Here is a 15,217-nt window from a genome sequence, read left to right as displayed (position 1 = left end):
GAAAGAGTTCCTGGCTCGGAACTTCTACCTAGTCGGGAGATTGAATAGTAGCCGAGCGGTGGTTCTGGATTCCTTCTGTAGCGCCATCAGATCTATGTGGCGTCTGACGGGGACTGTTGCGGTTCAACCTCGTGCTGATCGTTTCTTGTTTACGTTTACTCATGAGCATGATATTGCCAGAGTGAAGCAGGGAGGACCGTGGGGATTTCAGCGGGCCATGGTGCTCCTCAATGACTACGACGGCTTTTCTGACATCTCTGCCGTCAAGCTTGAATTTGTGTGGATCTGGGTGGAGGTGCAGGGTCTTCCTCCAGGAATCTTAACTGAACCAACGGTTCGGTTGATTGGTGAAACTATTGGTGAAGTGTTGCAGGTTGATCGAACTGCTTTGCGCCAAGGATCTGCACGTGTGCGTCTTGTTCTTCCCATTAATGATCCGGTTCGCCTGAACCGTACGGTTAGGGTTTCCCCTGTGGATATTCTAACACTCCAGTTTCGGTACGAAAGACTGCTAGGGCGTTGCAGGCAATGTGCGATGGTTAGCATGGAGGAGAGAGATGTCCCCTGGAGACGGAGGATGAGGCGGCGTCCCTCGAGGGCTCGGGTCAGCCTCAAACGGCGGGGCCTTCTATCCCAACCCTGGTCTTTCGGGCCAATGCTCAAACTACAGCTCCTCCTTCCCTTTTTCCGGCCTTCAAACTACCTAACTTGTTGAAGAGGACTGTGCAGATCAGGTCTTTACCGGAGGATGTAAATGGGTCCCCGTCCGAGGGAACCTCAGCTCAGGGCCAACTTATTGGTGTGCGACGTCAGAGAGAAGTAGACTTACCAATTGAGGGCAAAAAAGCCAAGCATAGTCTGGCTTTGATTCCGGTCGGGTTACAACTGGAGAATCTCGGCTTTGATGTATCTACTGAGGGGCTATATGAGGTGTCCATTACCTCGGCTCCTAAAGTATACAAGAAACGAGGTAGGCCCCGGGGGAAGAGAAATGCGACTAAGCCGCCTAAGGCAGCCTCTATTTATGCAGGTTCCGAAACTGGCATGTCTGTTGTCTCTGAGGGAGAATCGGGGAGTCCACAGTTGGTGGTGACCTCAGTGATGGAGTCTCCTTCCCATTCTGGCTAGGAGTAGTAGGCCTATGAACCTTGGGGGAGAGCGGTACTGTTTTCTTGTTCACGTTGTACACCACGATGGTCTTAGGCGACATGAATGAGCATGGCAGGGCTTTAGCTTAGGGTTTGTAGGTTAACCGTTGTTTTTTACTTGCTTGAACTTCTGTTTGTTTTCCTTTCGGTTTAGTTGCAATAAGCATTTCTATGCAGTTTAGTGTAGGTTGCCTTCGGGTTTAGGTGCTTTTAGTGAGCAGGTATTGTGTAATTTGGGGGATCCTGGATCCCTCAAGCTTGACCGAGTGTGGTCGTATGATTTTATATCAATGGATTCGTTCCGTTACCCTAAAAAAAATTTGAATATTATTTTAATATATATAAATTCTATTTATGTTGTTTTCCCTTTCTTTTTTTTATTTTGTAAATATATCAAAGATCATACCAAGAATGTTTCCAGTAAGAGAGATGCAATTGAGATTATGAGAATTTGAGATGAAGGAATACATAGCAAGAAAACCTAAATAGATGAAAACATAGACATATAGGCTATGTTTGGTATGACTGGTTTTTTTAGAAAAACTGGCTTTTGCTTATTTCTGAGAATAAGTGGCTGAAAAGCAAAGCAGCTGAGTGATTGGTAAACTGACTTTTTATAAGAGTTGTCAATGGCAAAAGCAGTGGTAAAGTGTTTGGTAAACTCAAACTAGCTTGTGCTTTTTGTTTGTGGAATGACCAAATTGGACATGAGAGATTATTTTGCCTTGATTGTTTGGTAATACAATGTTGTTCAAATGCTCTTGTTATTATTTTTAATCTTTATTATGTCCTTATTAATTTTTGTTAACTTTCAATTTTTATAAATCATGGTGACCATATGATTAATATTGGATAATTTTTAGAAAAAATACTTATACAAATATATAAGTTCATTAATATTGATTTCTGATTGGCATCAAGTAACCACAAAAAATATCATAACACATTCAAATGTGCACGTTATTACGCGCAATCATCAAACTCTGAGTAATGCTATTTCTTATTGTTTCCATTTCTTGTGCACCATGACAATGATATTCTTCTTCTACATCATCATTCATCTCCATCCCACCACTTGGCCCATTGCCAATCTTTCTTCACTGCGGACAAATACATAACAATTACAAGAAACATGTACACAACAATTCGATTGTATGAATTACATTAGTATATATAAACAATGGAAACTATAACATGTCAATAATAGTTTAAAAGAGTATTCTTTTTTTTGAAAGGAAGAGTATTCTTAATTTTTCTTAATTTATTGAAAAACTAAGAGATACAAACCATTAACTCAAATCATTAAATAATTACTACATTTTTTCTTCGTTTAATATATCATTATTGTTTTTTTTTTTTGAGAAAAAACAAGAACACTTAAATATGTCAAAATGACATGTTGATCCAACGGTCAAATCCTCACCGATCGAAAACCGAATGAACCGAAATTTACAAAAAAACCCTAACATGCTCAAACGATCGCCAAATGTTACAAACTATATATCAAAATACTCGTATCGACGAGGAGATGATAACGGAGCGAAGATCTACTCCAACAGAGGTTGGACACGCCACCACAAGAGACTGCGCTTGAGCCTCACGCACCGCCACAAGAAACTACGCGTGAGCCCCACGCGCCACCATATTACCTCCAAACCAGGTTGATCTAACCGTCCAAAATGTAGATTACACCAACAGGAGTAACTTTTATATCTGGAGCAAAGTCCAATTCGGCCTAAATCGCCCCCGATCGCCACCGAAGCCCGAGAACTTCAAATTGGAAATTGGAGCTCCACACTTCAAATCGAGTTGCAAGGCTGGTATATATGGATCGAATGAGGATGAAGAGAGCTTCAAAACGCAACCAAAATTGTGCCCAGCCGTCGCGAGGATCGGAGAACAGATCGGGTCAGTCGTCGCCGCTGCCGGTGTGAATCGGCGAAAACAACCACAACAGGGAAGACGGGGACATCGAGGCGCGTCGGTCTGCGACGGTGGTGCAGCCAAATGTCACCGGAAATCGGAATTTCGGCCAGGTCAGGTTGGAGTATAACTAGTTGGATATGAGGGTTTCTGAAGAGAGAGAACGGAGAGAAGCTAGAAGTTTCGAAATTTTCTGGAATTCTTTCGAAATTGGAAAATGAGGTCATTTTCTTTAAATTACCAATTTAAAGTAAAATTTCCAAAAATGGAAATAAGTTTCTCATACGATCTTCGATTTACCCGTGTCACATTTCCACGAACTCGTATCGACGTGCTCTACAACTTTCGTGAAGGAAGTTTTGGGAGAAACTCAGCAAATAAAAAATCAACCCATTGACCCCTAAAAAATAAAACATTTCGAGTAATTATTCGTCCGAAACACCTTCACTTCACCTTCGAACCACGTAATCGTCCTAACAACCAACTTAATAATTTAAAAAAAAAAATCATCAGAAATTAATAATGGAAATTAGGGGTATTACACATGCAGTAGTAACTTTGAAAACCTACTTGCTATAAAATGAAAAAAAATCAAATTTGATGCATGCATTGCAGAAAATTAAGGATGAAGTTCAATTTAGTTTAGATATAAGGAAAAACAAAGGATTATAGAATTATATTTTGAGAAATAGTTAAATTGAGAAAATAGAAATTGTTAAAAGTTCCTTAATATTATAAATTTTTATATACCATTTCATTTCTGTAATTTCATTGTCTTGAAAAATTTTGGGTATATATTTCAGATTTCTGCTTGGTGGCACTACTTGACGGGTCACTCATTGTGGGTTCTAAGTGTGTTATTGGTTCTGGGTTTGAATGATGAGTCGCTTTATGCTTTTGTTGATGTGTGTGATTGTGTTCTGTATTGGTATGCATTTGTTTTTGGAGTTTGAGTTTGATTTCTTATATGATCTTTAAGAGAAAAAATTGAGAAAGCAAATTGTTTAGTTCTCAGATTCTCAGAAATATCTATTCATTTAGTTTGTTATAGAAGCTAAAAATGATTATGTTTTCTGAGTAGATCCTTCAAGATTCAAACTTACTCATGAGACATCATTTGTGAAAGCACATACAAGTTTTTGGATCTAACAACTTATCTGCCAACTGAAATAGAATTTTTATGTCAAGTTTTACCTTTGAAGTGCTAGCCTAGATACAACAGAAACTTCATTTTTTGCAGATGTCTTTCTCTCTTCAATCTCAATATTGAAATTGCTTTCTTCATTTGTTAGAATGCAGAATTTAAATGGTTTTGGTTGTTTCAATAGTTATCTACTAGATGGCTGATTGTACTTGAAACATGATCGTTTTCGACCAAGGTATAAGCATTATAGTTTGGCGAAAACTTTGGTCTAAATATTAGTGCGTTTACCCGATCATTTTGACTTGTGTTGTTCTATATATTTGAAGTGGGCGATAAAGTCTTGGAAAGGATATCCCCAAGAGCAAGCTGACGAGGTGCGCATTGAAGTGGCTAACTACTTATGAACTTTGCTATAGATTCTGACTAGCAATATGATTTTGAGTAAGTGTTAGCCAAATAGCCACCCTCAATTATAATGGCCAAGTTATAGTGTAGGGATTATGATGAGTAGGAGATGTCGTACCCAAGGGATTGGAAAATCCACTCTAGCTAAGGAAAACCTAGAGGATGCTAGATGAATATGCAAAAGTACAAGTCATAAATAAGGGTTCACAAGTGAATCAAAGTTCATGATGATTATATGTAAGATGGAGTAGTGGTTTGATTTTGGTTTTGGGGATGATATGATTTGGAAACAACTAAATGAAAACTTGAAATGTAAACTAAACTAAGCTAAATTTGATGTAATGAAATGGATGAGAGTTAGGACTTAAGGTTGTTCACCATAGCCTCTCTTGCATGCATTGATGTTCAAACTATAAGTAATGCAATCCCAAGTATCCAATTACCCTCTTAGCATCCGGATAAGACTACTAAGGACTAAACTTCTTTGATTTTATTAATTTCCACCGGATAAGTGCAAAATTAACTACCCAAGAACAAGTTATATTACTGGATAAGTATCAATTTCTTGCCCCTAGATGCATAAAGATTTGAGTTTAGATAATCAAGCAAACAAACCAATCCTAGATCTAGGTGATTTTAACTTACTACCCTCACATACACACCTAGTATGCTTTCATGCTATTAATGTTCAAAGCTAGCTACTCTCTAAATATTGTTCATGTAATGACAATTGCAAAGTATTCAAATTAGCTAGATTCAAATACAAGCATTCACTTCTTGATTTAGCATGTGAAGATGATTATAAAAATTGCATCAAATAAGATTCAAACATCAATTCATTACAAGTTTGGCTAAGGCTTTCAACCCTAGTCCCAACAATAGACTACTCACACATATCTATATAAACTAACATCAACATAATGAAAAACATCAAGCTATCAAAGAATAGAGTCTAGGAATGACTAGGGACGATCACAAGTGAAGGATGATGAAGTGGTTGATCATGGAAACTTTGTCATGAAGATGATGTGGTGGCTCCTCTTGTGCTCTAACTTCTTCCTTGAACTCTTTCTTCAAGACTTGAGATGATGATGAAGCTTGGGATATGTAAGAAGTTATGAGTAGGAATGTAGTTGGAAAATGGAGTACGTGGTGGAGATGGTAGTGGATTGTGTAGAGAATAGAGAGAGAAAATGATTTAATGGCTAAGTGTGGGGTGATGGTTTAGAGTGTAATGAAGGTAGGGATGCTTATATAGAGAAGTGAAAGAGGAGTATGATAGTGGAAGTAATGATTAAAGAGAGTAGAGTAGAAAAATATGGCCAAAGGAATAGCATCTAGCTCTCTTTATTGTGAGTGAGAAACATGAAAATGATGAGTGGTGGAGTATGATAGTGGAATAATAATGGAAGTATGAAGGTGATTAAGCCTAAACATGAGGACTTTCTACTCCTTTCTTCCTTCAATTGAATCTCCACCTAGACTTTAGATTTAGCCTTTGATGTCTTCATACCAAATGTTTATTGATAAGTGTGGATCATCCTGGTAAAATTTCAAAGCTTAATTCACCTTGGTTTGGCCGGAATTGCTGCTGGAATCCGTACAGGTCCTCCTTTGCAGTTATTTTTTTATCTTTTACGCAGAAACTTGGACCGATCTTTTGAAGGCCTTCCACGCCAAACTAGCTCTTGAACTATTCATAAGAAATTATCCTTAGGATGTCTAGATTGGATCTGGAAAGCTTCAGCTCATTTGGAGTTCGTTTGGTTAGGTTGCCGCCCCTCCTTCCTTCTCTAGCTCGCTTTCCCCTAGCTGGAGTAGGAAAATGTGCTAAAATTGACTTTTCATTTCCATGCTTCTCCATCATTTCCTAGCATGATAAGGAAAACATAATAATATTTATATAAATAAACACAAAGGTTAAGCAAAAGTACAAGATTAGAAAAATAATGGAATTGGATTAGTCAACATTAAATTGGACTTTAGAACAAGTAATTTTCATGTTTTAGGGCAACAAATATGTATATGAATTATGATCTAACAGTAAGGCTAGCTTTTGTTCAATCCTTTTATGGTAGATGTAGTGATTGTAGCAACTATGAACAAAACAACAATATTACTTTCTATATAACTAGCCTTGTGGTAGGTTAGGGTTTGATTCTGCTTATTTTGTGTATTATCAAGGATAATGATTTTGGACAGAAATTAAAAGAATACCCCAATATCTAAATCTCTTGTCAAATGTGGATTGCATTTTCTAGAAGCAGCTACAAATTTTGTGGACATCATCCTCATCTAAAGAACATGACGTCTACTACTCAAAGCACAGCAAAAAAGTAAAAGAGAACGCGCTGCACGCGCCTGTCGTCTGTAAGAGAGAGTATGCTCCGTCCGGTGGCTCGTCCCATGGACGTCGTCGTCGGATGGGCCACTGTGGGCTTTCATGGCCTGATATCCTTCTTCTGTTGTCAAGGTGAGAGTGGTGGCCGAGTTGTGGCCGTTGGTGGTACTGACCTATTCAATCTAGATCGGATCCTATCTGATCTGAGGTTGGGTGTGTTGGTTCGCGGGATAGATTGTTGGGCTTGGCAAGGGATGACTGGGGACAGACGGATCAGAGGGAGGGGATGGAGGATTCCGGTCGCCATGGTTGAAGCTACGCCATCAATCTGTGGTTCTAAGGATGCGTTTTCTCTGCCAGGGAGTTGGCTACGTGGGTTCATGCCAGAGATCGTGGAAAGGCGGAATGTTCCGGTGGTTGGGTTTTGGTTGGAGATCGTGGCAAGGCGGAGGTGCGGTGATGGTGACGTGGTGGTGGTAGTGGCAGAGCTGGTTGGATCGTGGTGTTGTTGGATTGGGCTGGACTTGTGCTCCTTCCTTGCTGGGCCTAGTGGTTGTTAGGCCTGGGCTTTGGCTCAGGACCCATACTTTTATTATTTTATGTTTTATGTTATATTTTATTACTTGTTAGTTTTAATTAAATGTGGCTTGATGCCGGTAATAAGTCCCTATCACTATTTGATAGGGCGACGCGGGCTTGGTCTCGGACTGTACCTTTTGTGTGCCTGGTCTGCCCTAGGTAGGCGGCGAGTTCCTTGCATTGGCAAATGGTTGCAACCTCCTAGTGGCAGTAACGTATCTCTCTAAGTAGGCGGCGAGTTCCTTGCTTGGTCAAATTGTCATTGCCTCCTAGTGGCAGGGTGAAACTAAGTGTCACTGGATGTACTTTCCAGTGGCAATATGATGGGAAAGCTGTGCGTATGAAAATTATGCTAAGCTGTAATCGAGTTGCAAATCAAGTTATCTTTCCGTTGTGTCACCGCTGTGTGACCTATGTCAAAGCAAATAGAGTCGCCAGTAGAGTGCTCTTTGCTAGTTGGTGCTTTGTTGAATACAGTTGTTTAGTAGAGACTCATGATAGTATTTCAGGATGTTCTCTAGGTGCATATTGTAATCAGGGGTTTTGGTTCATTGTCCCCCCCCCCCCTCCTTGTATTCGACAGTTACATTAATGAAGGCTTGAGGGTAGCCGCACCACCCTTTATTCAAAAAAAAAAAAAAAGAACATGACGTCTATACATAAAGTTTAAATCAATATATAACTATAAAAACGAAGTCCCTTAAGAGAGAATACATCAGTTTCAAAACGAAACTCGATGTCTTATTAACCAATGGAAATCGAATTGTTATGTTAGAATCGATGTGTCACCAACTAGTGCACATCGAGTTTTAAACAGAGATCGATGTCTAGGACAAGTATGGCCATCGATGCAGACTAAAAAACCGATGTTTCACAATGGTATGGACATCGCTCTTTTCAAAAAATCGATGTTTTACAAGATAATGGACATCGTTTTTTTTTTTTTTTTTCTTCTTCTTCTTATTTAAAGAGGATCAAAGGGTTTCACTCCTGCCCCCATGGTGACTCGAACCTATGACTTCGTACATAGGTAGTGGGCGTTCTTCCTTGAGAATCGATGTGTGAAACAGTATCAGTCATCGTTTCTTAAATGAATAACGATGTTAAAATGCATAGTTGTGCTGTAGGATCTATATTTTTTAAGCATTAAAGGCAATAAAATTAGGATTTAACAATAGTTAAACATACAAGTTTGTTATCATTTAAACGTATTTACATCGATTTATAATGGGTAACCAATGTCTATACTGATACTGGACATCGGCTAAAAACCGATGTCTGGATTTTCCGGATCTTTCTCATCACCCACAAAGACATCGGTCGTGATTTTGTTTCTCATCGGTTTTTAGCCAATTTCTCATCGGTCGTGATTTTTTGTGGTATTTTTTTTAGGATTTTTGTCCATTTACCCCATTTCTAGAGATTTTTTTTCCACTTACCCCATTAAGTTTTTTTAATTCCCTCTTACCCCAAAACACTCTAAGGAGGTATTCCCTAATACCCCATTAAGATTTTTTTTTTTAATACCATTTTACCCTCACATTTGTTACTTAGAGAGAGAGAGAGAATGGAAGAAAGAGAAACCATAGGGGACTTCACCGGATTCCGATCACCGGTCGCCGGAATCTGGTGACCGGTTGCCGGATTCCGATCACCGACCGCCGCCCACCGGAAATTTATGAAAACCTCACCGGAAAAGTTTATTGCCCCCAATAGACGTCTATTGCCTCTCAATAGAACTTTCGGTCGCCGGAATGAGAATTAATCTCCTTAAATTCAGACAAATAAAGTTTGATTAAAGAAAAAAAATGAGGAAATTACATCAATTCAAAACGTCTATTGCCTCTCAATAGACGTCTATTGCCCCCCAATATAGCTTTCGATCGCCGAAATTCTGCCCCCAATAGACGTCTATTGCCCCCAACATGCAGTCTCAACCTAAAGCAATTACCATTGGTGATCAGTAAAACATGAATAAAGGTAAAAAAATGTAAAACCAACCTAAAATCATAGCATAATGGTACAATGGATAACACCAAGACTCCATTCAATAATCAATTACCATGGACCAAAATCTAGACTAAACTAGTCCATGCCAATTAGTGTGGTTCATGTTTGCATTTGGGGGCCCCGTTTTGGGTCCATTATTTTTTTCATTTCCTTCTGCCCCATTACTTTAAAAAAAAAAAAAAAAAACACTTCTGATTTGGGCACCCAGAAAATGCTCTAGGCACCAAATCAGATCAAACCTCTCACTGTTGCACGTCGTCTGCCTCCACGGCCAAACCCAACGCTCTGAAATCACAAGCAGAACCTCCACGTTGCCGGACATAGTCGACTGCGGCTCAATCACGGCCATACAAAGTGGCGGCTCCTCGATCACGGCCATCAAAGTGGCGGTCCTCGATCTCCAGGTCGGCGAGCAATGGGTTCGGGTTCGGGTTCTGGAAATCCGATATTCAAGAGCTGATTCGAATCGGTGATGCAAACGATGGCGTTCCCCCAGAAGACGATGTCGACGACGTTGCGCTCAAAGTACTCCTTCCCCATGGAGATGCTCGCTCGACGATCTCGGCGTGGATGGTGTAGCCGAAATAGGAAGATGATGTTGGGTCAGCTTGCGGCGTCGCCGGACCAACGACGATCTGGCCGAGATCGTGACAGAGAGGCGGGGGGAGAGAGAGAGAGAGAGAGAGAGAGAGAGAGAGAGAGAGAGAGAGAGAGAGAGAGGCGTTTGGTTGTAAATCTTTAATTGGATTGAGGATAAAATGGTCATTTGACATCAAATTGTGTATGTGGGAATAAAAATCTGTTGTTGGGGTAAGTAGGATAATTTTTATTCATTTTAGGGCTTTGGGTCAAGGACCCTTTTTTTTTATGTATTTTATCAATTATTATTTATATATTCTGGGTCCTAATTAAAAGATGTCTATAAAAATTATTATCTTATGAATTTAGCGAGGTTAATTATTAAAATACAAGAGAAATTTATTATTTAATTGAGATTATTAATTTATTGAGATTTTAATGCTCAAAATTTGGCACGACTTGAGCGTCGGGAGGACTAGGTATTATGTTGGGTTGCTTAATTGCTAGCTAGGTAGATCCATAATCGAGCGCATGATGGACCATTTTTACTGTGGAGATAGTGAGATAGTGGAGGCGCCAGGAGCACATGGTAAAGAGATGAAATAAAAGCATATGCAGCATAGTGACGATAAGAAGATGACAAAATGCAGCAAAAGATAGTGAAATAATATTCAAGATCGAACTCACGGGTTCACTTACCCTATTGTCGGAAATTAACAATTTGGTGCTTTCTAGCTACACACCACCTCCTCCTGCCAACGAATATTCATGACCACCATCACAACCTCTGAAACAAACCGTACATTTTTGAGTGAGGGATTTGGTTCGTTAGTTCTTTTAGGGACATGAATTCATCTTCTTCATCATCATCTTGTACTTGCTGTTTTAGAACAAGAACTTGGGTGCGAAGCTTGGTTTTTCTCTTCATCGTGCTGTGCCATGGAGTAGATGCGAGCAGTATTAAGTCTATGAAAGTGAGCGTTTCCAAGGTGGAAGACGCAGTTAATTTCCATATATATTATGGGCAGGCCTTCAAAGTCATTAAGAATGCCATTGACGGCAAGAGCTACCTCCTCATCCAGGTACACTTCATTAATTTTAAATCCTATATATCTCTATTTACGTATATACAAAGTGATAGAGGAGCAAGGTTGATTAGTTTCTTACTTCAAAAAATACAGAAAATAACGTTCTATTAGTTCTTGGGAAATCATAGGAGCTCCTCTAATTAGTCCTTTTATTATTGGTATTCAAACCTTAGAAACGCTGAGGATGCCCATTATTATGACCTGATTAAACTCTAATATCCAAAAATAAAAATAAAAACTATAAATCCCTTCAGAGCAAATAAAAAAGAGTACCATAACCATCCTTCAATAATACAAATCATTTTCATCATCAGTCCACATCTTCATGCCAAATTTCAGTAGCAATCACTAAAGAAGGAAAGTTGATTACAACTCAATCCTTAAGAGTAAAATGAAAACTAAAAACAACTCGATCATTTTATTTTCCTTTTCCTCACTTTCTTCCTTTTCTGGGATGTGATAAAAATAATAGAACAACTCGAGAATGGCAGCAAGGACAAAATATTGCACCTCAAGGATCAAATCGTTTGTCGTCCCCTTATCAAATTACTCAATCGACGCCGATTATAATTTTCCAGGTACGTTATTGATTGCTTACTCCACAAGACAAAGATGCATTTGTTTTCTTTGATATATTAGCTAACTTGTATTTCCATAACAAATTTTTTACGTTGTACAATATTGCAGTTTCCTTTTTTGAGGTGAGGATCGCCTCTAAACCCTAAACTCCCATGCACGTACAAGTCCGTAATTCTCATAACTTAGTATGAATATATCTTCTTCCCATCTCGATCATTTCCTTTTCATATTCTAGCTATAGCTTATGTAAGTCTGTTGGCTTTTCAATATTAGCATGTACATGTATGGGACTAGTACAACATAGGGAAACTGTTTTGCTTCATAATACAAAGTTAACAAGTTGATCCCTAATTTTGACACCTTAATTCATCATACATGTGATTATCATAAGCTGAATAGTACATCTTTTATCTTTACGTTATTTCTTCACACATCATCTTTTGCAAATAATCAAGCAAATTTGAAAATCGTCTAACATCAAACAGTGATTAAAAAAGCATTGAAAGGATTGTAATTGTAATCAAATGGCTTATAAGATTTCACCATTGCTTTATTGACTATTAACCTCTTCAAAGGAGGACCTGATTAATGCTAGATGGTTCCGATTATGTGATCAGATTGTGATTGACCCAGTGAGGTTTGTATCATGAAGCAAACTGATTATATTCAAGTAGTTATCACCTTGTGTTTAAAGTAGTGAAGCGAATTGTTAACTTTGTATTATGAAGCAGGCAGTTAATTTCATGTACATGAACAAAATATAAAAGTTCGATAGTAATTGATTCTAAAAGTAACTAGCTTCATCAAATTGTACTATATATATAGGTTTTCGGTAAAGTTTCTTTGTTTTATTTTCTTGTTCAAATGTTGTTAACGGTGGTTATGCAGCTCCTAGGCGTACTACAGAGCTTAAAGGGCATTACATCAGGCTCCGTGGCTTCTCAATGCGTATTGAAATTGTATGAAGCTGGAGAAATTAGTATAATCAACAAAAGTGAGACACAAGAGCTAGCACAATATGGAGCACATTTCATCACCAACACTGATCAACCACAATCTTGCAATTTTGCCTCTTTTATTCCTTATGGAGAGGATACTCCTTTGCAGGTAAGCAATCTTTGACTGTTAATGATCAGAAGGTGAAATTAACAAAAATGAGACTCCTGCTATTATTGAGGATGTACTCCCATGAAGATTTTATTGTTTTTTCTCAGGGTTTGGGGGCTCAGTTCCCCTCGATGTGCTCTTCCTTTATTAGTAATACCATTAGTATATACTTGGACCGGTAATCCCAACTGATCTGGGAGCCAGGCCTTCCTTGCAAAAAAAAATAAATAAATAAAATGGTGAAATTAAACCAAGGAAGTAACTAGACAGAATAGCTTATTTCTATATTTTGTAGAGAGCAGAATGGATCAAGTACTTGGGAGTGTTTGCAAATGCTGAAACCAGGGCCAATCAAGTATACAATGTTGTAAGTATGACAAATCTAATTGTCAGATTATCTCAAATGAATCAACATTTGCACCTTTGAGTATATGGGGTGTTTCATATTACCTTTATTTGTTCAAATCATATCACTTTCGTTCTCGAAGTAAAAAGGCTTTTTGTATGCATGTTAGGCCAATTATGAGATTTGGGATATGACTTGAGACTGTTTTCTTGCTGCTATTGACAATCGGCAGATGCCATTTTAATGCTTAATTAGATAAATAAGTTTTGATGACATTAAGATGAAGCCGATTTCATTAAATGTTATGATTTGTTACTGTGACGATGAAATTGTGACTTTTTAAACAGCAATAAAAGTTTAATTACTCCTACTTGCTTGTGTTGCTAACAAAACAACATTTTGTTTTCCTTCTCTGTTTTTTCACAGGTTAGAGAGAATTATCAATGTTTGCTCAATCTCTCAAAAAGCAGAACATCGTTCAAACCAACTGTAGCATGGATGCAGTATGATAATGTTCGTCACTTACAGAGTTCTAAACTATACTTTAAATTTCAGATTGAGTGCTGAATTATCATTCATGGAAGAAAATTTCCTTTTGCAGGGTATATGGTCTTTCACAACGGAAATATACAAGTTGAAGGTACAGACTAGATACCAATTTTGGAAATTCTTCCATCATCATTTTTATTTATATACATCGATCGCCTTAGGTATACTGATATGCATGTTAATATGTTAATAGACCAGCTCCAGAGATAGTGGACTAGGCTGAGCTAGTCTACTACTAGATGGAGTTAAGTCTGCTGTTACATGAAAGATTCAAAGTTACTCTATTGCCGTTGCATGGGATACAGCAAACCTTGTCTTCTAACTTCAGAATTTGGTTAAAATCTGGAAAATGAATGAATGCAGTATGTGGAAGACGCAGGTGGTGAGAATGTGGATGCTTCTATCAACAAAATTACCTATAACATCTCTAATCCGGAGGATTTGGATGAATTGCATGCCATCCTTTGCGTGAGTTTTTCATGATGATGTTTGATAGTTTTAAGAAAAAGAAACAAAATTATTCTGAATGAAATTACCTAATTTTCTTTGTTCTTGAATCTTGATGATGTAGACCGTGGATGTGGCTATTGACGAAACATTTACTTCAGATCCAACTGTTTACAATACATCATCATTTCTTCAAAACATAAAAGTGGAAGATCATTCTTGTTTTGTTTTTCTCTCTAACCAAAGCTTATGGAGATACGATAAAAGAATTCAAAACTCAACTGCGCTTGGTGAGTATTCATTGACCTCAATCTTTATCAACTCTCGGTTGGTTCTGTATTGGATTCTCAAACTTTTATATCCTCCGAACATGTCATATTATGCCTAATTTGCATCTGTCTCTGCATTTTCATGTGAAGACTGGTACAATGGAGCAGTCTCCCAGCCACAGTTGGTTCTAGCAGATTTTATTGAAGTTTTATTCCCTACTGGAAACTATACAACAACATATTTCAGAAATATAGCCAAGGTAGGTCATCTGCTAGTCAATTAACTTGAACACCACAAAAGAAATATTTTATCTAGGCATAATTTATGCGTCTGAAACATGCAGGATGAAGGAGTTGTGCAGATTACTTCTGAAATGTGTGATAGGGATGTCTCCTTAGCAATGGAGCCAGCAATAACAGTTTGTTGATAACTTGAAATCTTTGTGTTAAAATTTTCTAATGTTCCAATGGCCCGGCAAATTGTCCTTCTTTTACTACTAGTTCTTTGATTTGATTCATTTCTGAGGATGAGATATTCTTTTTACAGAAATGAATGCATACATAGTTAAGTTATATGCTTTATCATGCAAACAAAAGTCGACATGATAAACTGTGACATTAATATGTACGAGATTCATTATGTTAAATTCAAGTTTCCAAATATTAAAATAGATTCCGCTCCCTCAAGTCTGTCCAACCAAAT

The 15,217-nt window shown here is 38.1% G+C and overlaps 1 protein-coding gene across 1 annotated transcript; it reads left to right on the top strand.

Annotated features, from left to right (window-relative positions):
• The first annotated feature begins 10,816 nt into the window (after window positions 1–10,816).
• LOC133719799 (uncharacterized) lies at window positions 10,817–15,008 on the top strand. Its single transcript, XM_062145972.1, has 11 exons — window positions 10,817–11,211; window positions 11,690–11,795; window positions 11,905–11,918; window positions 12,685–12,903; window positions 13,199–13,270; window positions 13,676–13,762; window positions 13,851–13,889; window positions 14,162–14,266; window positions 14,370–14,535; window positions 14,665–14,774; window positions 14,859–15,008. The coding sequence occupies exons 1-11, from the start codon at window positions 10,975–10,977 to the stop codon at window positions 14,940–14,942; spliced, it is 1,239 nt and encodes a 412-aa protein (XP_062001956.1). The 5' UTR covers window positions 10,817–10,974; the 3' UTR covers window positions 14,943–15,008.
• Window positions 15,009–15,217: the final 209 nt, after the last annotated feature.

The sequence above is a fragment of the Rosa rugosa genome, chromosome 7 (genome assembly GCF_958449725.1).
Source record: "Rosa rugosa chromosome 7, drRosRugo1.1, whole genome shotgun sequence".
Classification (NCBI taxonomy): Eukaryota; Viridiplantae; Streptophyta; class Magnoliopsida; order Rosales; family Rosaceae; genus Rosa; species Rosa rugosa.
Note: the sequence above shows the minus strand (reverse complement) of the source record. Positions and strands in the feature narration are given on the sequence as shown.